Here is a 27,376-nt window from a genome sequence, read left to right on the forward strand (position 1 = left end):
TAAAGACATTTTTTATTTTGTATATATCTGTCATCCCTGTTCTTATATTTTAATTTATTTTATTTTGTGTGTTTAGTTTATTATTCCATTTGGTGTCTGTAAATTGTTACTACTATGACAACAAATTTCCCCTTGGGGATTAATAAAGTATATATCTATCATCTATCTATCAAATACAGTAAAGGTTGGTGGAATTTGACAAATGTCAACAAAGCATTCATTGAGGAGCCGACCTCAGAATCATGCCCTTAATGGGATCATTACTTAGACTGAGTTCTAAGTTATCCGTAGAAGTTAATCATCAACATGTGCAGTTAAACCATATTGAATACAACGGAAATAAAATTCAGGATCATTTTTATAATGTAGATGTTAGCCCATATTAAGAAACCACATTGTCTTCTTTTTTTCTCCCCCTCACCTCTGCCACAGGACAAGATATTGCATCGCTGCCAGCTGGGAGGGCGAGGCCTCCACATGCAGTGATGTTCACGTGCGGCCTTTCCAGTTCGACGGTGCGCACAGGTCACCTGGCGTGACTGGAAACCGTGGCGCCCACAGGTGGCAGTGCACTGCGTCCACGGCCCGATGTGCCAGTGAAGGGCACAGGCCTCTGTGGAGCAGTTCCTCAGGGAACTGGGCCTACGAGCACAAACACCAGAGTGTTTACGACAACATTTAGACCCCTTTCTCTGTGTGAGCGTCTCTTTCACTGAGGCATCAGTGTCCTTTGGACTGGACACCAACATCACGTGTCAACTGTTGATTTGCAGCACATTTTATGATATCCATATTTACCTCTGGAGTCCACTGCACATCCTGGAGGGGACTTTGGTGGCATTTGTGTCTTGACAGGAAACATGTCGTTGCTGTGTGGCCAAACTGGGACCCGCACATTGACCGTGACACTAAAGGAGCAATCACAAGCAAATTCAGCTTTTAGTTTGAAAATACTTTCCCTGCCAGTAACTACTGTATATACTCTTGTGGTTTTGGCATCTTCAAGCCTGTACACTCTCACTGAGAGGTTTAAATCTAAACCATGTCGCATTGTACAAATATTTTATACATTTTTTTTTTTTAATGGAATCAAAAATATTATGCAAGACTGGGAAATTCTCATAATATACTTGGGAAAGAGTGAACACAGAAAAAAGTCACTTCTCTAACTACAACAAATATGTGGTTTCTAACAGAGAAGGAAGGATTATCAGGGGGGGCCTCCCCTTAAAAGAGTTTGGGAAAACAAACACTAGAAAGTGTCCGTTACTCTGCCGGTTGACAACCTACACACAGTTTGTGAGGTAGATTGTGTTTTGCCCAAATAAACAGCCGTGACACAGTCCGTGTAGACGCGTCGAGATGTGCTTGTGGTCAATGTAAGTAGACTCACGGCTCCCCAGTGGGTAGTGGCCCATCTGGCACAGGGCAGTAGGTTGCACAGCCTGGTGTTAGAGGGTCTTCTCCCTGTGCCAAGGCAGTGCTTGCTCTCCACCTCTCTTGATCGGCCCTCAGGACCCTTCATGCAGCGGATCCTCCTGGTCTGGGACCCACCTCCACAGTTGGCGGAGCATAGAGACCAAGCATCCATTCGCCACCTAATCAAAACCGAAGAGGAAAAGGGGGACAATAATTTATAAAGTATTAATAATTGTGGGCCCAGAAGTCTTCAGCACAAAAGTGTCCTGGGATCATTTGAATATGAAAAAGTTGTAGCAGAAATGACACGGCCCTTTCGGATAATGGAGCATTTCAGTGACAACGGATCTTATTTAACATCACAAACATGTAGTAGTGGCAAGATACCTGAGGGGGCAGGCTTGTCCATGGCACAGCTCGGCTGACTGGTTGCTGTTAATCCTCTCAGAACAAATAGGGCCATTTGCTCCCATACCATTACCGTGGACACAGTTTCTTCCTTTGCCACCTGAAAACAGTTTAAATTAAAAAACGATATTATAGTGGTCTTGTATATTGCAGAAAACAAACTATGTACTATATATTCCTGATGATAGGAACAGCGTCCTCTCTCTTGATTTTCAGCTGTAAAGCAGAGAAAATCAACCTACTTCTCACTTGATTTATAACTTGAGTTGTTGGTCTCAATTGCCAGTTTTAAGTCTACTTCAATACCGCATGATGCTCATTTAGTAAATAATGGTCCCATTTAGAGTCAAATAGACTATAAAGCAGAGTACTTCTCACTAATCACAGAGAATGTGGTGGCATTTGACTTCATCCTTCCGCGGCGGGTGCAGGCCTTTGGAGCTCCCTAGAAGGGTACTAAGTCCACCAACCACAACATCCTGTGGGAAACGCCGACTTGAGCATCTGCAGATTAATTTCATGCCTAATATGTTATGATTCACAAAAGTGTTGCATTATACAAGATGCAGAAAACCCTGTTTTTGTCATCTGTATTCTACTGAGGGCGCTCTCTTAGTTCAGAAATAAGCCTGCACTTTCCAAGAACCTGGGAAAGAATTACATTTTCAAGTTCAATTACCCTGTAAAGGCATTCACGGTATTTGTGGTTGCATTGGACACGACCTTAAACCGAGTTGAATAGAAAATATGACAAAATGCAGTTTGGACATTTTTCAGCACCTTTAAGCCCCTTTATCCTCCGTATAGATTAGGCGAATGGGGTGCACCCACTTAATCTTCTTTGAAACATTGCCTGGAACCTCTAATTGTTGACGTATGGGGAGGAAAAGTGCTGCAGCATCAGGAAACCCGGCAGGGGCGGTGCTTTGATGAGAAAGCAGCGAGGTCGCGACCCCGAAGAGAGGAAAGACAGCGCCGCTCGGAGACGACCCGAGTTGTGGCACGCTTCAGATATTCCCCATCAGTGACTCAGCCAACGAGCCACCAGGGTATGTGAAGGCTTACTGTACATCTGTGGCTATGCCTGTGTGTGCGTTTCTCAGTTGAACATAACGGTTTCCCAGAATCCTAAAGCCTGAACCACAAAGGAACAACACATATTAGTGTAAACTGGACGACATGAGAGTCTATTAGGAATTACTCAATTTGACATGAGCTTAATTCTGACTCTATTCTTTGTAACGGCATACTTTACAGATGAGAGTAAAGTAACTCTCAACGAGAAAGCAAATCAACGTATTTCCCAAAATGTCACATCAAATATGCTATTTCTCTACTTTTGAACCCTTAAGGAAAGTTCTAGATGTCTTGTGCTTCATTAGATTTTCCTGTTTGGACAATCATTATTCACACATCTTAACGTTCATTCAAACATTCTTGCAGCAAGATGCTGCCTTTTTTGGATCTTACCTGTAAACTGTAGCCAAGATGAAAGAGATGTCGATCCAAGACGGTTCCTGGCAGTGCATGTGTACAGACCCTCATCCACCTTGCTTGGAGACTGGATCCTCAGTGATCCGGTAAACAACAGGCCTAACCTGCCAACAACAAAGACGACGCAACCACCGTGTCAGCTACCTTTTATACGGCAACACCTGCAGTTTTGTTGATGCCGTTTGCACAGAAGATCACATTCTAACCTGCTGTTGTAATGCAACGGTTTCCCATTCTTTGTCCATGTCAAGGTCGGTTCAGGGTTCCCCAGTGCCTCGCACCTCAGCTCCAAACTAGCAATGGGTTTCTGCAGCACAACTGGCACTCCCACATGAACCATCATTTCAGACGACGCTTCCACTCCCACTTTTCTGGCGCGTTGGATTATTACCGGGCTTCTTGGCCTGGACGTGTGGACATTGATGTTTGGTTTATAAAGGAGGGGCCCTTGCGTGGAGGATTCTGCACTTTCTGGGGGATAAAGAGTCGACTCATTGGTTTCACCTTGTGTCATAGTGAGCTCACTGAGCAACTGCACGATGAGTTGTTCCCCCAATGGCCCTCCGAGGCCTTCGGAGAGGCTTGTCCTGATCTCATCTAGCCTGTGGGTATCGGCGATAAGTACGGACAGGCTTGAACGTTCTGAGCTTGCTCTATCATCCTCCAGGGTAGACCTGTTCTTTTCACTGGAGTGTATTTTATCAGCAGTGTCTTTTTCACTTTGGAGGGAGCCTTTGAGTTTGAGCAAATGCTCAACAATGTTGTCATAACGGTTGAGAGAGATGGGCAGCTCCTGAGAGCTTACCCCAGCTGAGGCCGCGTCTGGCTGCTCAACCTTTTGTTGGCCACCTGCGAGGAGCCATGACTCTGGGGCAGAGAGTTTCTGCTTGCTGCCAATGATCTGTAGGACGAAATGTGCCTGCGCCTGACCTGCGATACATGTGTATATCCCGGCATCAGATGCACGAAGCTGCTGAATCTTTACGTATCCTGGTGATGTTATGGAGAAGTGTGGGAGGCCGACCAAAGGCTTTCCTTCCTTCAACCATCGGGTGTGGCCCTTACGGAAGTGGCGGGTTGGGCAGCGAAGGACCACAGTTGTCCAGGGGAGCAGGTAGGCATAGCCTCCAACTACCAACTGTAACTTTTTGCCCTTCCTCCACTGGATGTACACCTTTCTCTGAGCCAGGATGGTAGGATCGGGCTTGACGGAGTCTGTAATGAAAATAACAGATGACAAGTGAATGCTAGAATTATTGTCTAAGTATTTCTGTGCTTTTAGCTACAAACAATAAATCGGTACAAATGGATGACATAAAGCCAGTCAGAGGGTCTCTTACTCTCACAGAGCCTGAGGGAGCATGGCCGGATTCTGGTGGGCCGGGCCATCGGGGAGCAATTCTCAGAGTCTACGGTCCAATGTCCCCCATCTTCCCTTTGTTTTCTGCAGACTGCCTGTAGTCTCTGAATTCCATTTCCACAAGTCACTGAACACTGGGGAAATTAATGATATTATAAGACATGAAAATGAGCAGACCCTTTAATAATGTACATATAGCATTACATTGAGATTTTTCAAAACTTTAAAAAAGGTAGGTTAGTGCCTTGGGTAAAAAAAAGCCTACCTGGGTCCAGTCAGTTGTTACCCATTGAGGAGGGCACTCGCGCTTGGCACAGGGCTGCTGGTTTGCGGGACTCTTGGAAGGGCAAAAGGTGTCAGGCAGCTCCAGGATGCTGCCATCCGCCAACCGCTGTTTGCACAGGACCTGCCTCCTTTGAAATCCACCACCACAGCTCTGGGAGCACTACATAAACACAGAGGCGCCAGGGGTTACATTAACAGTATGTGCTTGGCCAAGCATTTGCGCCGGTGAACTTCCTGAGTGAGATCCTTCACCTGTCCCCAGTCACGTGTGTCCCACATAGGAGGGCAGTCAAAGCGGTTGCAGGCTTGGACAGGGCTGGGCTTGGGACTCTGACAGTCTTCATCCCTCAAAACCTCAGTACGGTTGCTGTCCCGGGAAGGCCGGTGAGTGCATGCCACAGTGCGGGTCATCAGACCCACTCCGCAGGTAGCGGAGCATGAACTCCACTCCCCTGTTTCCCATCTGTGAATAAAAGGTTTATCATCAAATTACTGAATGTCGTGGTCAACGATCTGCGGCATTGACTTGAACCAGCTGGCTATCAGGTTACTTTGTCTGTTGTGATTTTCACCTGTTTTTGCTAGTTAACTACACATTTGTACACTTTGCGTTTTAACAGAAAGCATAATAAGGTAGCTTTTTTTCTTTTTTTCCAACTCCTAACCTTTGCGGTTCCTGATTAATCACCATACATTATCGTTTGTGTACATATGTAGCCCCATTATCCAATCTATAAAGGAGTGCAGTCAGGAGGAGTTCAGAGTGCTTGGTGTTTTTACTTGATCCCATGAGAGGACACTCTTGCAGACTTACGAATGTGTAAATTCATGAAAGTTAAATTCATGAAAGTGAATACGAGTGAAAACCAAAAGGGTGATTCATGAGATAAGATCCTGGCAAAGGAACATTCAATCTCTCACCGAATGTAGTGATATTGGAGAGATATCCCTGTGGCGTAACTTCTTCACAAGCATTTTTCAAATGACCCCCGTGTACCAATATTCATTTAGTTGTCCAACACAATTTCACACAGGGCAATGAATCCAGCTTCAAAAGATTTCAGAGCACTTTTATTATAGTCTTAAAAAATGACGTGTCATGTGTCCAAGTCTTTGCTTGGCCTGTAAAAAAAAAGGCATCTAAAAGCTTTGGCTTTGACAAAGATGGCAGCGATTTCACTTCTTGCTTGACAAATTAGGTGATTTTTTTTTTTTTTAAAGCTATTCATATTTACTCAAGGGTCCAGGGGCTGAAGCGAATTGGAAATGAAGCTTATTTCTGGACCGGTACGATACTCAAAGCCAAATCCTATGGCCGTGTCCCTTCTGAGGGAACAGCATCCAAAGAGTGTAGCTTAATATGGGAGGGTGAGGAGGCCTCAGGGAGGGAGTCAAGTGCCAAAGGAAACAAGTCCAATACAGCGTTTGTTGTGCCTGAAAACAAGGCTCAAGGCCTGGAAAAACAGACACGGGCAGGCTGCAAGCCTCCGGGTTTTCTGACAAGAGCGAGTGGTGGAACCCCGACACTGCGCACGGTGTTAACTTTAAACGTGTGGCCTACCGCGAAACCCACTCACCGTTTAGCCATGGCGGAGTTATATCAAACATCACGCTGTTTGACCTGTCAGGCATTTCATTCCGGTGAATTTTGTGTGCTCATTGTTTATCCACAGTATTCCAATTTGATGTCCACTGGATGACAGTTGGATAAACTAAGAAACTGGACTTAAGCCACAATTACATTCATTCTTAAATCATCACGCTGTGACAACAACCTACTTATTAAGCATTAAACGTCGTAGTTGCATTTCAATAATTGTAATTTAACAAGGATATACGTACAGAGGACACGTCATGATATCATCATCTTAGGCTATATGTCAACTTTGAACACAAAATATTTCAGAATGTATTGAGCAGATTAAGATCAGCGCATTTGTCCCTTTGGCATATGTTCATGAAAGGTCATTTCTTGTACATAAAGTAGATGTTTTTGGTTGGAGTAGCTTTTCAAAAGAGGATACTAACTACAGCAGCAGAGGTATCCACCACAAGGTAAAATAACCAGGGGAAAAAAATAACTTTTTCACATGTCGGCCATATTTTGTGCCTGATTCTGACCAGGTTCCACAAGCTGTCCCTCTGGTTTCATTTCCTGCTCTCAATGATACGACCATTCATCGCTGTCATTCTGCTTCAGTATTACTTGGACCCAAGTGATTTAAACTGAGATGGATAATGTAGTGGATTAGAAGGATTTGTATGGTTTTTAACACAACCGTTAGTGATTAGTAGAGATTAATTGATTCAACTATGTGTGTTTTTTGACAGACTGAAAGTTAAGCAGTTCCAGGTGTAGAACCCAGGGATGCATCAGAGCTCTGGAAAACGGTACATTAATGTCCCAGCCCCGTTTATTGCATAGTTTTCTGGGTTACAGTCTTGGCAAACTAATCATTGGCAGAGCCAGATTTCAGCCCTGTTTTTAATTAATATTTTCTTCTTGAATGCAGCCCACAATTCATCCTCATTTTTACTGCATCCATCAATCAAGTCTATTTTAATGTTCATGCACATACTATTTGAAACAATGTGTGAATGACAATGATGTACAGTGGGCCTGTGTTTTACTGTACCTGGGTGGGCAGGGCTGAGTTTTGCAGTCCTGCAGGAGTTGCGGGGGCCGACGGGAGCTCACACACATGCTCTGCTCTGCTGCCTCCCTGGTCTGCTTGTTCAGGCAGATGACCACAGCCTCCTGCACACCTGGGATGAGGCAGCACCAATCAATCACAAGGCATGTTGAAAGAACAAGGAGAGAACCACCTAATGAGCAGGGTTCGATCACAAGTGCTTTTATATTTTAATGCAACAAATCTTCTGAGAAAGAATGGCAAGAATGCAAACACATAATGTTCTTGTTAAGCATCTCTTCCATGGTATCACCCTCACATACTATGGATCACTGAATATCACAAGCAGACGCAGCGAAAGCAACTCAGATATCAAAAGCCACAGCGGCGTGATGGTCCACAGGAGCGCAGCCCTCGGGGGTGTGTGTGTGACATCTGAAACCGCTCCGTAATCATCCCCGAATGGGAGTTTGTTGGGTTTGGGTGAGCGCACGCATTCACAAAAGCCTACGCCCATGTGCAGAAATTAGGTTACACTTGCACACGTTTAACACACAGGCGCACGATTCAGGCATACGGGCTTGGATGTGGAGTGCGGGGGAGATTAAAGAGGGTCTCAATGAATGCTGGCTGGATGTTTAGGAAAGCTATCTCTGTCTGGCACGGTGCACATTGCCGCTGTGAGAGTCGGCGACGTATGACCTGCAGGGTTAAACCATCTATTGTCATGTGATATTATATTAGTTCCACTTCAAAGCACATACGTGCATGGCTTTAATCATCCACGGACATAAGGTCACCGGTTACTGCTGTGACATTTCTGTTTAATACAGCAACTGGGACGCATTCAGTGACACTGACAGAGTGCGGTTTTACAGTGCCTGGGAGCAATATCGTGTATTTGCTTTATTTATACAATAAAAAAAACTACTCTGTGCTGGGTTTTATGGAAGATCGACATTCATGGTCCCCAGTGGTTGTATCCCGCTGACTTAAGGTGATCTCCTGACTTTTCCTCTAGCGCCACCGTTGAAATCTCTCAATAAACATTGGGTGAATTGTTATGAAATTTGGCATTCGCATTCATGTCCGCCCTCAGGATGAATGTGTTGACTTTCCATCTTTTACCAAAATCCGGTCAAATTGAATTGGTCCAACACTATCTGCACAAACAGAGACATTCCCATGGGGCTCAGCTGTTCAGTCCCAGGAGCACATGTGCCTTAGCACGGCCTCACAGAGCTGCTGGTGTGGTTGCAGACTGAATCTTGTTAAGTTTTCAACTTTGCATTCCTGTCCCGTCTTATTCTATTTCTTCACTCTCTCATATTAAAAAAGGGCAATAATGATCCATACCTCCGCCACAACTCTCTGAGCACTCCGTAAAGCCCTCGTACTCCCAGTCGTGCAGTTCCTCTCTTTCGGGTGTCTCCCCCTTCTTCCCCTCCTCCTCCTCCTCCTCCTCCTCCTCCCCTCCCTCGTCCTCGTTTTCGCTTTCTTTTCCTTGGCCCAAAACGCCAGAGCACGGACTGCGGTAGCAGGGCTGACTCGTGGCAGGTTTCACCCCCTCGCACTCGTCATCCGGCAGCTCAGCAACAGTTTGTGAGAAGGACAGCAGGACCTGGCACTTGACTGCCCGGCGCTGGGTCCCGGCGCCGCACGTCCTGCTGCACGGCTGCCAGGGACCGGGGATGAAGCTGGAGAAGAGAGGCAACAGGTTTGAGAAAACATACACGGGACGATTAAATCGCAACGCACGAAATGATAAACAATATGCTGTTTATTTTGTTAGTTTACTTCACATATCTATGCAAGAAGGCCTGGAAAGGCAGTTACATTTTGTATTTGATAAGGACGGTTTCCAAACCAACAGTGCTGACTTGAAAGTATTAAGATAGAAAGTCACAGGTTTTTTTTTTTTCGTGCATTCCTTCTTTCTTTACAGATTTTTGTCATTTACTGCTAAATTCATAAACCCACAGAGTATTTATGAAATCCTCTCCTGCTGTGGAGAATTGTACAGCTGTGAAGCATTAGGATCAGTCGTTCTTGAATAAATGTCTTTCGTGCTCATCCTTCCTCATCCTAAAAAAAAAAAGAATAGATCAGAGAAGGAAATACTCGTAGATCGTTGGCGTTCATGAACGCCTGAAGGCCATTCAAGGTTGAGTGAGCGCTAGAGCCCAGAAACTGAACGGTCACCTCTCCGTGGCTTTGGGAGGGTGTCAAATAATGAATAAAACCGGAAAAGCGTAAAACAGACAGATGTTTGAATCTCTTTTGATCTTCGGGTTGGCCAAAATAAAAAGCCCAGTCCTGAGGATTCAATGATGTTTGGATCGGATTAGAAAGATCATATCGGCCTTGTGTTCATAAGTGCTTATGTCGTGCCGTGGGAGTATTCTAATTTTTCAATAAGCAGATATAAAGACCAAACAGCATTTGTACCACATGGTGCACCCCCTTTGCACACAGATATACACCTGATGGTGAAAACAAAGTGTTTGGAGGCAGCCCAAATGTACATTTGGAATCAGCAGTAGCTGTATTTGCATCGGAGCACCGAAACAGTCACGATGTAATAATTTGTTGTGCATATGGCTGGCCGCTCGGCACATAAGCGGTGCTCGCGGAGGTCTCGTTTTGCAAGTCTTCGTTTGTTGCCACGGCAATGCTCAGAATATCGTAACGTTCAAGTCCCTTCGAGTGTTACGTTTTTTTGGTAAGGTATTAAATGTAAAAAAGAAAAGAAAAAAAGAAGCTATTTCTTATGTTTTTTTATGTTTATTCAAAATGGTCAAAACAATTGGTAGAAATATAGTTTCTTAACCTCAGTCCGTGAATCGCTCCACTTTCATTATCAGTGCACATGCATCTCCTCCGGGTGTCCATTAACGCGGCAGCCTGCACGAATGTGCCGCATTCTTTGTTGGTTGCAGTCTGACCACAACACAAGAGCACCCTGCCGTTTTATAAGACGCCTCAATAAAGAGCTCATGATCGCAGCTCTTTACGACTGCTCGCGAAACAAACAAATGAATCACCGGCAGTCAGGCCCTGGAACACGAGCAACAAAGTCAACAAAGCGAACCCGCAGACATGTTTATCTTCACCAGTTGTTAAAAGTACATCTGTCGGGGGTTTCATTCACGGACGGAAACAACACATTTTTTGTGATATCCGGCAGTGGAAATATCTCCTTTACTCATGGTGGTGTGGTAAGGTGACAAAAAAAATAAATTAAATTAAATAAAAAGCCCTTTTGGCCGAGTTGTGGAACATATATAGTTTGAATTTTTCAAAAAAAATTGCACAGCGGTGGCTCGGGGCAAGCATAAGGTCTGGCAATGGAGGTGCAATAAGAATTATCCTCTCTTTCCGTTCATATCCGTAACCTGGCCCCATACGGTAGGCAGATATTGTTGTTGGCTTGTGAACCACTGCATATTGTATATACACAGATATTTATGTGCTTTTGGAGGAAAGACGTGTTTTTTCTTCTTCTTTTTTTCCAACAGAGCAAAGTCATATGCTTTGGCATCTCTCTCTCTCTCTCAGTAACAGATGTTATGAACTGGCTAACATGGTTGCTAATACAAGTCATGCAAGACACTGGGTCGAGTCCAAACATTGTCCACCTTCAGAGCCTTAATTAGTCAACTCATATGTGGGACGAGAACATCTGGAACATCTGAGGCTTGCTGAGGTAATGCTTGTAGTCAGTGCCTGAACGGTCCACTGGTTTCTAAAAAGATGTTTTTCCTTCTTTCACCATCAGCTTCCCCTTTTACCTTCATAACCTCCTTACATAACCTACTAAGTCATTACTTAGATTGGATGATCCACACCTTCACTGGAGCAAAACAGCAAACGTCTCACTTTCACTTCATCTTGACAAAACTGTCCCGTGGCACACCCAGGTAGGTGCACATGGAGACATGCACTCAACCAGGGGAAGAACACGGGGGCTACAGCAGTACATTGTGACTAGTAAACAGCCGTTGACTTGAACACAGCCATTAGACTGTGGTGGTGTCATGGCAGCACCAGAACCTGTCTGCTCCAGTTTCACCTCCTGGTCAATTCGAAGCTCTGGGTTGTAAAAACTGTTATTTTAGTAATTATTGTTCTTGGTTATGAAGCTTGAGAGACATTTGCAACTGTAGCAGTTGCATCCTCTTAACTTACTTGTGGTATTAGAGCCCAACAGAAACCTATATTGCAGGTATGTATTCCAGAGGGACAGTAAATCAACATAGAATTACATATTATGCCGTTTGAATTGCAGTTCCTATTGCTTTCAATGGAGACGAAAGCAGCCAATAGAGATATATTGCATCACTGTTATCCAACAGATATCCTTTTGTTTTGTGTGTGCATGCATGCTTATGTGTGTGTATAGCACTCACGTTGGTTCCTCAGTTACGCTGATCTCCTCCTCCAGCTCTATGGCCTGCTTGTGCCACACAGGTTTTGCCTCAACAGGGAGCGTATCTAGAGAAAAATCCCCATCAAAAAGGTCGAACATCACGAGAGAAAGTTGAGTACGTTTGGCTAAAAAAAAAAATCTGGACCCACCTATGGACTTGTAACAGGGCACAGTCACCAGGCACTCCTCTTTGATGTGGGGTTTGGTGGTGGGGTTACAACCTCCAGCGTGGAGCCCTCTGTGATCGATGCACAACACCACCCTGTAGCGCAGACCCGGACCACAGGTCACCGTGCACTGGTGGTGACAGGACAGTTCAGGAGACGGAGTCTATAAATCACTGAGCAACTTCACACACGGATAGAGTGTTACGTCTTACTCCTACGGTTATATCTCTGTGCTTGTGTTTGACAGAAAGCCCTCGACTCAAGGGAAGTAAAGAAAGAGACCTTCCAAAACCCCTGCAGCTCTCTGCTCAGGAGTGAACTTTGTGTATCCGCTGCCAAAACAAGCATTTAAAAAGGCAAGTTCACAAGGAAGAATGCACTAGGTAAATAGCATACCGGGTTTTCAGAGGGCCACAAAGTTGACTCCTCGGGCCTCTGCTTGTGCCTGTATAACTGGCGAGGCCGAAAAATCCCCACGAGGAAGTTCTTTGAGATTTTTTATGGTTAATGTAACAGCAACCCTGCCAAATGAGTAAGCTCACCAGGAGTGTTAGATGATCCAGAACCCCGATAAGCTGGATGTTTTTGGCAAAGGAAGAGTTTTAGAATATGTGCTGTTGACTTTGGGGTTTTAATTAAAGCCCTGTTTATTTTGGATGGTGTGTTCAAGGGCACGGGTGGGGAAGGACACTCAAATTGAGGTCAGCGCTGCTACTCAGACTCACACAGTAAGGTTGTGTTTTAACTTAGGCAGCTGTGAGTGTTCATGTCGCGTTGAGAAAGCTGATGCATACCCGAAGAGACGGCAAAATCACACGTCTTTTTACTTCTTCTAACTAACGGGTTAATTGAGACCCACTGTGGTGGTTCACAGACTCCGAGGACAAATGAACCAATCGCTACTATTTGACTTCCCAAGTGGTAACGGCTACAGAAAACCGAGAGACATCCATTTACATTCGGTTACTACACATTTCTAACTGAACTTTCTGAACATGTCTATTTGTGAGATGCTTTACAGCACCCGGCTATATATTTTGGCTTAAAACTGTGCACAAATAGTAATCTGTGACAATCATTTTTTATAGATTACTCTAAAAGATAAATGTCCAAAAGACAGAATTAAAAAAGGTGCACCTACGGGTGACCACTCCTGTGCCAGCCAGGTGGGGCAGTCGAAGGTGTTACAGGGCTGCAGGATTGCCGTCTTGGGGGAGTAGAGGCACTTCCATTCCTCAGTGGGAGTGATGATACCCTGCATGTCTTCCTCCACGCAGGCCACTGAGCGACTCTGGATGCCCCCGCCGCAGGACGTGGAGCAGGCGGTCCACGGACTGCTCTCCCATCTGACATCATAAAAGCTGAGTCATGAAGTCACTCGTGGAGGCTGGTAAATGTTAGTATTTGTGTTGCTGCGTCACTATTTCATATTTTTTGAGTACATACCGAGGCAGGGGCTGGTAAAGGTCGTATGGCATAATTTGCTTGTAGCCGTCACTGAAAGGTATAATCGATGACGGAAATGAGGATTTTTGAATTATACAAGCTGCTGTTGACTTGTCATGAACATGGAGCTAACATTGTTCGGTTGCTTTCAATAAGGTTTGTCTCTTACCTGGCGAGGCAGGGATCCATGTTGCACTCCAGGAGTTTGGGTTTGGGTTTGACATTCTCTGGGTAATAATGGCAATACTGATCCACGACCACCCGGCTGGTCCTAAGGTCAAAGCACTCTGCTGAGGTTAGCTGGTACCCTACAGACAAAAACACAAAGGTTATACAAGTCGCCCCAAAGGAAGTGACAGAAATGATCTTGCAAAAAAGATTTAGTGGCGCATTTATTCAATATGAAGCATTTATCAAAGAAGCCATCATTCATCTGCCACAGGAGAGCACCTTTCTGTATCACAGCTTGCTTAGTACTGCAACTCCATGCTTACCTCCACCACATGTGACGGAGCAAGGGAAGAAGTCGGTCTCTCTCCAGCGGTGGATGATGGGCTGGTAATAAATGTACTGGACCACACTGTCTGCTCCACTGGCAAACTGCACCTACGGAAACAGTGTTCAAGGTGAGACCACCAAATCGTTTCACTATTTTGCTCTTCAGCAAGGCTTTCATTGTATCATAATACACCTAAGGGATGGTGAATGCAACCAGAATTAGTCAAACAAAATAGTTTGACGTTTCGGGAAGTGCACTAAATCGCAGAGTGTTAGTCCCACATGTGTTTCTACTAGCAGAGGAAATAAAACATTGTTAACACACAACTGCAATTCAAGCCCCAGCAAGTTCTGGTTTAGCAGAGCACTTTCTGAACTGCAGCCAAGCTAGTCAAAGTGACACATGTGGATAGTGTCCCGTTTTGGTGTGTGTTTGATTCAGAGTCTTTCCGCCCCCTAGTGGCCAATGCATCAGCCATGTGAGACCCGGAAACTAGAATAGCATTGCACACAGTCAAAAATGATTTTGCAAACTATCATTACTACTCCCGATGTAGTCATTTTAGATTTGAGATTACTTTTGTCAAGCAATTCCCAAAAGAACAAAACGCCCACATTAGACCGAACAGGGTGTTGTTTATGTATCGCTAACATAAAAAGGGCGGAGAGAAGAAAATGAATTACTTGACTACAACTCAGACCATGCTGAAGTCAATACAGATATATTAAATACCAAATACCATTTACGGGTAAAACTAGATTTTTCAAACTGGTGTTTTCAGATCATTTTAAAGTTCTTGGATAAAAAGGAGTCAAGACTTAAGACCCGAGAGAAAGGCTGCTGCAGCTGAAATTGTAGTAGATACCGGAATGGTTCAAGAGATGTTCAATTTCACACACCCACCCACCCACACACACACACACGCACATTGGAGGAATTTGACCCTAAGTAACCTGAAATGTCAGTTATTGTACATTCCCAGGTTGTAGCAGGATAAACGATTCTTCGATAACATAAAGAACACAGACTGCATCTATAGAAATTAGGCCATTTGTGTCACATGTTTATTAGTCTGTGTGTTTTGTGAAGGACATTTTATAAAAAGGTGTATATTTCAGCACACATTTTTTCTTCTAACATCACGCCTCAACCATATGGAAGAAATGCCCAAAGCCAGACCATACCTTCAGCACACACACACACACACACACACAAGTCAAACTCCGCTGCCACTCATTCACATGCACGTGTTTACAGAGGACAGACTGTCTGGCAACTTTTTAAATGGGATTTTCCATTTGTCCAAACTTTTTCCAGCGCTGCGATATGAATTGGCTGTTTGCCTTGTAACAGATTAGAAAATTATGCATTTATAGCTTCTCAGATTTCTGTCTCCTGAATTCTCATTTATTGTCCGATCCTGACTTGTGTGTTTATGAGGGGGGGGAAGTTTTCACAGGCGTTTCCCTGACCGCGGCCCGTATAACTTTTTAATGTCCACTCACTGGCCCGAGTCTGAGAATGTAAGCACACACACTGACACACACAACCTATGAGCCGCAACTGTATTTATGAACTCAATGTATGTTGTGTTATGTTTAAAAAAGACTTACTGTAAGTAAAGCACATGTGTTAAGATTCTTCTTCAAGGACCGACATTCCACCATGAATTAAATACAAGTTTCATATATTTAAGCTGAGGGAAACTGAAGAGTTGGGTGATACATTATATTACACAAAGGGAACTGAATGAAAATATAGACTGGTGCAGCTTTAAGTCACTTGAATCGATTTATATATATATATATATATATATATATATATATATATATATATATATATATTATGCTCTTACTTTGACAGTGAAGTCGGCTCCAAGTGGGCCGGTGATTCTCAGGACCTCCTTATCCGAAAGCTTCTGGTAGTCCAAGGTGGTATTCTCCAGGTGGTACTGTCCTGATTTATCCAAGATGAGCTCACCTTTGACCCCTTGTAGAGTCTTACTCTCCACGTCTAAAGAAGAAATAAAGTAGATATATATCTAGAGCACAATGGGCACAATATAGATACGTAGGTATCATTTAATTCAAAATATGTCTGTGATAAATGAAAGTCATCATTTATTGGCTACATTTTTCCTCACCGTCGTGTCAAAACAGAATCAAACAACAAATAATAAAAAAAAAGATGCGATTAAAAATGTGGAGATTTTCATTTATCGCAGACCTTCCGTCAGACCCAGTCACTTAAAGAACGTGGACCGGCTGCTGCTGGGGATCAAGTAGGTCTTCAGCGAGCTTTCCCACTGTTTGACCTCACTTCAAGCCTGGCCCGACTGGGTCAGCGTGGACTTTGAAAAACCAAAGCACCGGGGAAACGCAGCAACAGGCAGTAATCTGCAGCCGTCATCATGTGCGGACAGATGGCTACAATTTAAGCGCCCCTTGGCCCAAAAAGAAGGAGGGAAATATTTAATGAAAAAGTTGTCCATTGAGAAAAAAAATAAGCTCTTTTGGCCTGGCTCGGGAAACAATCTGTAAACTAAACGTGGAGCAACGGACAGGTAAATGGAGATGGACTATTTTCTTATCGATTTGATCTAGCGGGGAGATTGATGCCAGTACTTTGACATCGGTCATATTCGCTGGAAGCCTCAAACCATCTCAGAGCTCTTTTCATTCTGCCCTAAGATACTTTTATAAGCAGTATTTATGAGAGAGCCCCACATGTAATATATTTTAGAATAAAAGGTTAATTTTATTTTGTTGAATCACAAGTCTTTAAAAACACAACATGACCTTCAGTAACAACTCCCAGAGCACATGCAGAATACTTTAATGTGCAGGTATTCAGCAATAAAAAACACTGCCAAATATAAAAATCATGTACAACTGTTTTGGATGGAAGGGCACCCTAGACCTACCAGGACTTACACAAGTGATCCGGGCCTTTCAGGACTAGACGCACATGCCGACTCTTATAGGGGACGGCCACCACTGTGTCCTCAGCTTGAGACAGGCAGACAGAGAGAAGAAAATAGCATACGGTATCGATCAATACTTATAGTTATGCAATAAAGTCAAACAGAACACAGACTGATTGGACTTGTAAAATACAAGACAGCATCCAAGGGTAAAACGGCATTCAGACGGAGGTGAATTTTATTTGTATCCATTTGGTTGAGATATTGGTGAAGGTGTGAACTTACATGCAGCCAAGTTGGTTTAGTTTGTATGCTTAATATGATATTGACATTGTTTTTGTGAAGAAAACACGACACAGTAATTCTAACTTATATTAATACACATCATTTTGCAATTCAATTTGAACACATTACCTATTATCACATTACCTAACAATCTAAACAGTTAGCCATTACAGGGCACTTTATGGAATATCATTTTCAGACTTTAAACAAAACTAGAAACAGGGCAAATTAAATTAAAGAACATTTACTTTTTCCTGAAGCATGCTGGGATTTGTAGTGTCCCCGCACCAGTCTGCAAGATGAGCCATCTCCACTGCAGACGCCGCAGTTGTCCTCCTTTGCCGTGCTCCCCAAATCATGATCACATCCTACAATCTATAATACATAGACACATGCATACACATAAAAACATATCCCCCAAGCATTGTCACTTGCTTTCACATTTTCAGCTTTAAAATAAACTCCAATTAAGATGCTAAGTGTAAGTACTTGTGTAGTTTTCTTTAGAACATTAACATTGAGATTATTTAAGAAAATGTCTTCCTTCATTCATAAATGTTATAATTAAATGATCCAAACAACCCTTTGGGTTCTTCCATATTCATATCTGATCTATTGTTTGTATTTCTAAAATTGCATGAAGCATCCGCTGGGAGTTGATCATTAAAAATGTTCCCCGTTGTTTTAAATCACGCGTTATCTGCAACCATCCGTAGTTGATTGATGGAGTTTTGTGCGACTCCTGTCGGTAAGACAAAACCAGAACCGCAGTGTGATTCCCAGCACGGTACGAGAGTGTATTCAAATCCTGGCGTGTCTTTGGAGACACACAACGCCTCGGGACGTCATTTCATTCAAGCGGAAAGAAAAAATGCATTGTAAAGTATTTCCTGGACTGTCAGTCAAAAGCCCAATCTCAAATATTATTCTCACTGGGACTTCATTTTTCATTTGTAAAGCAGATGGCATGACGTTAGAATTGAAATTCAATCTTTTGTGTCCAGCTTTTCTTGGATTATTTACTTTGTGGCTCTTGAATCTGAATACACTGTAATGCATGCGAGCCAGTAAATATATTATTATTGTGTTGATTAGAATGTATACTATTAAAGAAATTTCCTTGCGTATATGGTCGAGATTGTATATGATTTTCTTTCAAATCGGCGTTTACAGTTTTGGGCAAAATATGCCTTTTCTTTTTTTGATTCTATATTCAACTGGATACATCCAAAGATTAGTATCTGCAAGAATTCAATGTGTTTATGCTTCATTGAAAGCTTTTAATCGATCTAGCTGAGTAGACACTTCACATGCATAGCATATTTGACCTTGAGTTCTCCAAGACTGCATTCAATATAATGTATGTAACTACAATGTATGAGACTACAATCAGGAGGATACATATTCCAGATTTCATTAATCACAACTGATTTCTTTCTTTGAAATCTGTCCCGACACTGAAACACAAAGCTAAAGAAGCAAGTTACTTCTCTATTTTTAGTTCTATAATACGTTGAGTCAACAAGTCTATATTTCTTCTTTCTCCTACCTGGCAGACTCCGCTGATACACATGTCCAAGGACTCGGTGTAACAGCGCGTCCCGTCCAGCACCTTGGGAGCCAGCTCCACCACGAGGCCCAAGCCCTTGGCTTTGCACTTGAGAGCGCAGGGGTTGTCCGGGTCATTGTACACAGGCAGCCACTCGTGGTACTGACCCTGGTATCGCACGTCTGCATGAGCGGAACACTGCTGGGCACGGAAATCGCCTGCATCTGGAGGGCAATCCTGAGGGTCCGAAAAAATATTGAGCCATATTTCTACAATTAACGCCAGGCACATCCCGATTGTAAAATTGTGCGGCGGAGGGTCTGTTGATACTGCGGTTGCCGAAACTCAACATTGTGATCCTCATATTAAATTACAGTTGAACTAGTGCTCCCCTCCTCCTCCCAACATCTTACTTACTCTTTAGCAACATAATTCTAAATCACTAACATTAGTCATATTTGCACGGTCCCACCACACATAATTTGCAATCACAACTCGCTCGGCTTTAATTTAAATAAGAAAACAATTGAAAGCTTCACTGACATCCATTACATAAAGATGAGCTTGCCGAACTTACCACATTACTGCATGTGCGATATTTGATATTCTGTCCTTCACAAGTCCTGCGGAAGAATAAAAAAATGAACATGTGGGTGAGCTGGTGAATGATAAAATAAAACACAATGCATAACAGCGATCTTTGCCCGAGGCAGCGGGTATTCCAACCATTTACTCCCATCTTTCTTTTTTTAAATTGCAGAGCAGCGATTGGAATCACTACGATGGAAAGATTCAAATGTTGAATTCACACAACGGGACTATGCATAAACACAAGGGCGTATGTTTGGTTTCAGAAGTGGGGGGCATGATGAGGTACAAAAGTATTTGCCATCTCCTGTATTTATATCAGTCTTCAAATAACCCTTTTCGATTGATTTCAAACTACTTTTAAAGGGAATGAGGAACTGGGCTTGGCGATAAGGGTATAAAACAGCAAACAGCAAAACAAAGCAGAGATGATGGACAAGCAATCGGCGCAAAGGTCCAGAAAACCAACATTTGAAAGGGAGAGATGAGATGAACGAGCAATCCAACCTGCTGGATTCATTTTTCAGGGACCTGTGAAGAACATGACAACAGCTGCACTATTGGCATTTTTGTTGATAAGGAATTGAGGATGGGCAAGTTAACGGATTAGAGATTAAACTAACATGACAAAGAATGAGGTTGCTGTAATAAAAGCTATCGTTCTTTTGTGTCACAATTCGTTACGGCGGCATCTAACTTCACTATAATTACTCAAAATGTACGGTGACTAAAAATGGCAACCAAGAAGCTGATGCCTGGTTGTCTGCGTCGCAGCCACTTTTTAAATGTTAAGAGTTGAGCCCGGAGGAACAAATATATGTGGATAAAACCAGTTTCATTAAGCGTCAATGAAATGGAGGGGAAAAAAGATAAATGGGCAAAATAATTCATTGGGAATACTTAGAACTATAATTCTCATTTGTCTTCGCCATCAGTCTTTAAACAAACCATTGCTTTATAAACCAGCAGGACTGCACATACAGTAGTAAAGCAGACGGGCCCTTCGAGCTGCGTCTGCTGAACAGACTGGAGCGGTTTGACTCAAGACTCAAATTATAGAGCTCACCACTTATTGAAAATTAGGATTCCTTTGTGCTTTGATGCTGAGTGATGGTAAACTATTGATGGTGGCTACGCTAGGCCAATTATTTAAGACCCCAGCAGGAGCTAATCAAAGAATAGTCTTTTGAGTTTGGGAATTCCAGTGTCATCGGCCCTTAGCTAATCTGGAATCATGATTGGAGGCAACATCGCAGAGTTTGGACTCACGGATTAACGCGGCCTTGAGGACTTTTACGATATTATTCCAGAGAGCCCGAGAGATTGGATGTGAAGTGCGTGGCATGGCAAGCACATTAGACCCTGTGACGTACCCAGAAAGTTCCTTCTGCCAAGCCAAACAGGTCATAGGGCTTGGACCCAAACGAGAGACTTTCAAAAGACCAAGAGTTGAGAGACAGGTACCAAAGATCTGGATCAGTGGGCCGAATAATATATAGACTTAACGTTAAAAAAAAAAGAAGAGCCAACGTGAATTCAATTCATTTCCCTTTTCATTTCCTCTCGACTTTGGAAGCTACAAAGTGGTGGCAAAGCAGAAGTAGGGCTGGGGCTGCACATTCATCATGCATCATCGTAGTTTAAGGAAAAACAAGTAGAGCACACAACACGTAACTCAGACTATGACCCTGCTCTTTACTGCCAAATAAGCACAAAAGACAGTAAAGACTATTTGGCTCATCAGTTACAACTCGAGCAGGCCAAGGACGTCCTCGGACAAAGAAAGAAACTCAAATCACTTGTGACCATGAAACTTCGTAAAAAATATTGGATATGCAGTCAAATAATAATGTCCATATATATGTCATCAACTCTTCTCGTAACATGAAGTTGAGAAAGATGAAGCAACAACAGAAAAAGGGGACTACTTCTTTTCCTTAGTCCACAGCGAGATGTCTCGTTGATTATTGGCCCAGATTTGAATGAAATGTGGATCATATGACCATAGTTTCCAGAGGATGAATCCTAGGGTCTCTAATTATTCTCTGAATTTTCATCTCGCACCACCAGCACATCAAAGTCCATACACAAGATGGATTGGAACAATTCCCGGTATCTTAGTGATGAACTGACTTACTAGAGCCGACATATCTCCAGAGGTGACTAGATGGAGTGACAATTGGAACAGACCACCTGAATTTGGATTTCAGGTGCACAGATTGTTGTTGTTGATTCTGACATGGGCTCAGTGTCACCGAGTGTTTCTAGCGCTGCACAGGCCACGCAGAGGGTGGACCCGTATTCTGTGAAGTAAGAGACGTAATCAAGGGGCCAGGCCCAAGTTATGGAGAGCAACTTAATTAGTCATTGCCTTGGAGAAAATTCACTTTTAACTACCACGTCTTTAAACGCAACTTTGGCATGGCTTTGGCCAAACTACAAAATGCCACAGTCATTTAATGCCACAGCCTGTAATTTCAGCAAGTCAGTGGCCCAATTAAGAATAAAAATATCCTTATCAGCCGTGAGAAGTCATTTGCAACTGATGATGGAAGGTTATCAATGGGGTTCATGACTATTTCAATTATTTTAACAAAGTTAAAATAAAGTTAAGGCTCTTTTTATAAAAATAAATAACAAAAAAAAAAAAAAAACTCACTGCGTTTCTGCCAACCAAAAAAAAAGCCTCATAAAACATTTAGCAGCGCTTTCTCTTTCCACGACACCCAATCCATATGTCCACACATGCTTCAAATGCTGTTAATAATGGAGATTGTGATCAAGTGAAGGGACTAATGAGACCCGGGTGATCGGTGTTTAGTCTGTACTCTCCATGTGCCCCTTTGGGAGATTGTCTAACTCTTGTGCGTTACTGCATTACCAGCAGGACCCTATACTCGTGTGTGTGTGTGTGTGTGTGTGTGAGCGCATGCGTGTGTTTAAAGGTTGGGGAATTGGAGTGGTTTGGAGGGTGTTTTGCAGGCCCGTTTCCAGCCCTGTCTTTCCAAAGAAAGAGAGAGAGACACACACACACACACACACACACACACACACACAGCACAAGGCCCCTTGTGCTGCGCTTTTTAATGACGCCGTTTGATCTGCCACCCGGCTCCAGGCTCCTGCTCCCTCATTCCCACGCAACAGCAGGCTGAGGTGGGACGGAGAGTCCCGACGTTTCCCCCCCCGAGCAACCACCGACATTTCTGCTACCGCCCAAGGACGTACAAGTTTGTAAACACACCCGCTTGGACTTACGTGTCTACACACACACAAACACTGCCTACAACCCATATGGAGCTTAAACCCCAAACACCTCTTAACACGTCAATTGCTTTTACAGTCAGTAGCATTCTGAGGTGTGCCTGACCACAACACTCTGGGCAACCACAGAGAAATGCCTGCTGCTGATATCATTAAATGAACTCCTCAAAAAGCCATTGACCTCAATGTTTACAGTGCAGCACATGGGGGGGGGTCTGGCTCTTTGAGTTTGAGGGTTTGACAGCCTTATGCGTTTTAGCCTGGCTTCAGACAGACTGGCTTCTCGAGTGTGACCTCATGTATGATCTGCCCTGTTTTGTCAGTGTGTCTTTGGACAGTTGTAATGTTTTATGACCTCACTGGCTGCTCCCCCCACCACCAACACGAAGCCCCATACAGTGGAACAGAGGTGACTTTGGCAGCAAAGCTTACTGGCTACCTTTAGTGGGAGAGCAAAACATTCGGGGGACTGTAAAATAGAGGAATGCAGTGAAGTCACCCTGCAGTTATTTCCCAGTCTATAAATGTGACAACATTGCTATGGAAAACATACCCTCTCGTTCCGTCTTTCTCATTTTTTTTTCTCCCCTGCTCCTCAAATCCATCTGTAATTGACCATTTTACCAAGTGCACTTGGCCTCGAGCTTTAATCTTGAAGCCCACAGGTTTAGCTTGAAGCCTAACCAACCGGGTGACTTTGGCAACAGGATGAAAGGACCGAGAGGTCCAAAGTGCAAGTTCCAGTTCGTCCGAGACTTAAGCCGAGATGATGAGCGGTGGGAATCCAACCGATGTGAGCCCGAAGTCCATCGCCGAAAACCGTTATTAAAAGTGGCATGTACTTTGTTAAGGGACATCGATTGTTATGTGTACATTTGTTAAGAGACATTAACCAAAAATCTGAACCCTATTGTCCCTGATGAATTCATCATTCAGGCTCATATGTCTAGAGGTGGATGGGCAAGTGATCTGAGTTGACCCCTCAGGGATATTTAACATTCACAGGAATTGTGAGCACTTCCATTCCAGCCCATGGGAATGGAGCGCTTGGTGAGATTTACTCACACTATTAGGGATGCTGTCTGGATTTATTTGGCTGAACGACCTTGAGCAATAGAAAAAGAGCCCCGACCCCCCTCCTACTTCCCACTCTTGAATCTTAAAGCCATGATATGGCACTTTAATGGAAACCAGCCCAACACCAGTCAGGATTGTGCTCTAAAAAAGAGGAGATTACCCCGAATACTGTTTGAACAAGTAAATTGTCCATGTGATGTTTCCCTTCATCTGAAGGTCAGCAAGGTTCTATCTTGAAATTAGACATTTTCAATTTACTGTACATCCTCCTGCCCTGTGATGTAAGCATATCATAAGTCTAAGACGTAGTATCATTCTTTGAGTACTGCACTCGTAAATGTCAATGTATTTTCTTCTATGTCTCTGGTTCTAATAATACCATTTTTTGCCGAAGACAATTAGAAATGTTACCATTAAAAGGAGAATCACTGAGGATTCCTGACAGTACATCAAACATCCAATTCAGAGAAATGCATCAGAACTTGGCCATAATTTCCATGCAGCACCCCTATCTCAAATATGCAATGTTGTAGTCATTATCAGGAAATATGTTGTACTGTATATTGCACTATGGAAAAACCTGAGAAACCATGGTGTGGCCCACTACATCGTCACACAGAGCTTGTTTTCCGGCTTTAGGGGGAGAAGTGGCTGATAGGCGGCCTTACTTGGAACTGAGGCATCGTCTGAGGGAGTATGAGGCGCCTCCTCCACAGGTCCGTGAGCATTCACTCCACGAGCCCCAGGCATCCCACAGAGTGTCTCTGTCCTCCTCTGACCGGGCCGTCCGCGAGCTCTACACAGCAGGAGAGAAGATATGAGTTGAAGTGAAGAGTTTGTACACACGAGTGATCCGTCACGCACACCGCTTGTGCAATTTCCAGTCCATCCATTCAAACCAATGCTACGTCGTCTTTATGGTAAATCGTTTGTCTCAATTTCTGCCAAAGACCCAACCAAACATTACAACATCATAAAACTGACTTATGCTCTCCTCCCTTTTGCAATGAAAGCAACCTGAATGCATCATCCTCAGCCGTATGACTTGTGGCCTCTTTTGTTGAAACAGATTGTCTTGCAGAGCGCACAAATAAAAAGACTAAACAGAGTTGAGAACCTGAACTAAATTTCAGGAGCGGCTGAAAAAAAAAGGAAACGCAAGTGCATGTGACAGGACGAGAGAGACGGGGAAATGTAAGCAAAAGCTCTCCACTTTTTACCCTTTGAATATCTCAAATGTCTGAGTCATCCTTTAGATTATGAACGGTTAGTCCTCTCTGTGCGCGTCTCAGATGAAGAGTGACAGTAAAGTCCTCCTCACCACTCTTTTTATTCCTATTTGCCCTCCAAGGCCTTTTGTATTTTCAGATTATATTTGACTGGACTGACTCACCTAGACAAGGTGTTTATTTGTGAGGCTGGCACTGGCATCTCATGTGGATCATCTACTGCTCCACATGAGTTACGCTCCTTTGTCTTGGCTTTACTCCGCAGCCTAGCTCTTCTCCGTGCCCTTTGCAGGTCTGACTGAATGAAGCTAGAGAGCTACGTTATCGGCTCAGATTGTATGAATAGAAAAACAGATTGCTTTTGCTTTCTAAAATAGGGGACAGCTGAGCTCTGTGGAGGTAATCCACCCGAAAGCTGCCAAAAACAACCGGTAAAATATTATATTAAAAAAATTGACTTGGAACTTGGAATCGACGCCGGTATAAATCATCCACCTCCTATGGCAGCAAGAATGCAGGTTTTAAAAAAAACTAGAGGTGCAAACTCTACATAATAATCCATTCAACAGAGGCTTTAATGGCAATGAAAAGGAAGAGATGGATGCGAGAAGAAATTATCATTTTTCCACAATAACCAGAAAACCAAGGGAGTCTTTCTGGTGTCGGTGAAGCATGAAAGAATATTTGAAGATTTCAGATATGCAGCTTTTGTGCGCCGTCGAAGGCCTCCCGCCACGGGATCTTTACACCGCCACGACGGCCGTTTGAGCTGGCACATCCCGCAGAGCTTTTGATTTACAAATCCCAAATCCTGCAGATTAGGAATGAAATGTGAGGCACAACAAGCCCACTTACCCCGAACACAGTGAATAAGGCAGGAACTATGCAAACTTCATGTGTAACACCTGTTCTTTATGCCCACTGAGCTGACGAACGGTTCACAGTGAGCGTCTTGAGATTCGAGAGGAAAAACTCAGATTACGCTAAGTTATTTTGACCCGTTTCCCCAACAGCATGGCATTGTGCCTCGTCTACAAACATGAATGGATCTTGCAGAGGAAAGTAGATGCGAGGTTAGAACACTGCCTTGATTATTTTCTTTGGGTCACGGTAGCCAAAGCAGCCACGCTGTATGCTGTGGAGCAGGGTGGTGGGCTTACATTATTGCGTGGGGACTGATATAAATGGGCGTCGGTGGCGATGACGCCTGAGGTACGGCAGAGGGGAACAGGCAAGACCTAAACACGCAGCCAACGGAGCATGCGGCCAAACGTATCGACAATGGCACTACTTTCTGCGCGTGCCAACTATTCCGATGTTTGGATCCACAGTAAATAAACACAGGCTGTGCTCTGGGCAGCCGGTTAGCGCGCCACCTCAATTCTCCTTTGAAAAGCAATCAGTGAATTTTACACTCAATTACGGCTGGGAGCCGTGTGTTGCGAAGCCAAGAGAGTCGGAGGCATAACAAAGCTGGGGAAGAAAGAGGAGGTAGATGGAGGGCCGGAGGAATGGAGATGAGGAGGCTGTTTGGCTGACTGTGCTGCTATTGTTCTCTGTGAAGGCGGAGGAACACAAGGCTCGGCAAGTCGGACGCTCGTCCTGCTGGGATTTGGATCCAATAATCAAAAGGCTCGTATATCCACTTGGAGCCCTCCGATCCGAGCCCTCCATCACTGCACGTCCCACCTCTCCCGCTCTGATCTCCCCCCCCCCCCCCCCAGGGTTTCATTTGCACCGTTAACAGCACCAATTTACACAACAAAGCGTTTAGACACCTATTTATCTCTCCGGCTCTTTTAACTACAGAGAAAAACTGAGTAAATCATATGACCACAAAGCCCCCTGTGGCTGTCACCCGTTTAATGTTTTTTACATCTAGTGGGAGGAGAGAAAATGAGCATATGATAAAAGACTAGCGAGATCCATATTAAGTTATTCTGACGGACAGATTCTATTTGAGTCACCTGTCAGCAGCTGAGACGTTGGGCATTTTTCCTTGAAGATGGAAAACTCCTCGACAGGGGAAAGAAACCAGACTCTGGTTCCTTTTTTTTTTTTTTTTGCAGACTGTGTCAATAAGCATGCGATGGCCTTTTCAGTCGGCAAGACATACGATATTTGCACATCTGTTGAATCCCTTGTCGTCTGATCCACGCGGCACGGCACTGTACTCGCCGCCATGCCGCAAGAAAAGCAGTCACTATAGTGTACAGTAACGGGGCGTCGGAAACCCCTCAGATAAACAGCTTAAAAACACAGAGGAGGCATGAGGACTTTTCAGCAGCGGGAGCAAATAAGACACGTCAGGTCACACTCAC

General features: G+C 43.8%; 1 protein-coding gene across 1 annotated transcript in view; it reads right to left on the reverse strand.

Annotated features, from left to right (window-relative positions):
* The window catches only part of LOC117748154 (ADAMTS-like protein 1), a 74,946-nt gene that overhangs the window by 1,345 nt on the left and 46,225 nt on the right, over positions 1 to 27,376 (reverse strand). The window contains exons 5-27 of the mRNA XM_034557788.1: positions 24,495 to 24,622; positions 19,475 to 19,520; positions 18,898 to 19,134; positions 17,597 to 17,723; positions 17,074 to 17,148; positions 15,996 to 16,153; positions 14,136 to 14,247; positions 13,811 to 13,949; positions 13,642 to 13,692; positions 13,337 to 13,541; positions 12,178 to 12,325; positions 12,009 to 12,093; positions 8,956 to 9,296; positions 7,603 to 7,732; positions 5,219 to 5,429; positions 4,947 to 5,126; positions 4,662 to 4,815; positions 3,528 to 4,536; positions 3,298 to 3,425; positions 1,807 to 1,927; positions 1,394 to 1,598; positions 799 to 908; positions 422 to 642 (exon numbers count right to left, since the gene is read on the reverse strand). Coding sequence (XP_034413679.1) covers positions 422 to 642; positions 799 to 908; positions 1,394 to 1,598; positions 1,807 to 1,927; positions 3,298 to 3,425; positions 3,528 to 4,536; positions 4,662 to 4,815; positions 4,947 to 5,126; positions 5,219 to 5,429; positions 7,603 to 7,732; positions 8,956 to 9,296; positions 12,009 to 12,093; positions 12,178 to 12,325; positions 13,337 to 13,541; positions 13,642 to 13,692; positions 13,811 to 13,949; positions 14,136 to 14,247; positions 15,996 to 16,153; positions 17,074 to 17,148; positions 17,597 to 17,723; positions 18,898 to 19,134; positions 19,475 to 19,520; positions 24,495 to 24,622 — 4,321 coding nt within the window. The remainder of the gene's footprint in view (positions 1 to 421; positions 643 to 798; positions 909 to 1,393; positions 1,599 to 1,806; positions 1,928 to 3,297; positions 3,426 to 3,527; positions 4,537 to 4,661; positions 4,816 to 4,946; positions 5,127 to 5,218; positions 5,430 to 7,602; positions 7,733 to 8,955; positions 9,297 to 12,008; positions 12,094 to 12,177; positions 12,326 to 13,336; positions 13,542 to 13,641; positions 13,693 to 13,810; positions 13,950 to 14,135; positions 14,248 to 15,995; positions 16,154 to 17,073; positions 17,149 to 17,596; positions 17,724 to 18,897; positions 19,135 to 19,474; positions 19,521 to 24,494; positions 24,623 to 27,376) is intronic.

The sequence above is a fragment of the Cyclopterus lumpus genome, chromosome 18 (genome assembly GCF_009769545.1).
Source record: "Cyclopterus lumpus isolate fCycLum1 chromosome 18, fCycLum1.pri, whole genome shotgun sequence".
Classification (NCBI taxonomy): Eukaryota; Metazoa; Chordata; class Actinopteri; order Perciformes; family Cyclopteridae; genus Cyclopterus; species Cyclopterus lumpus.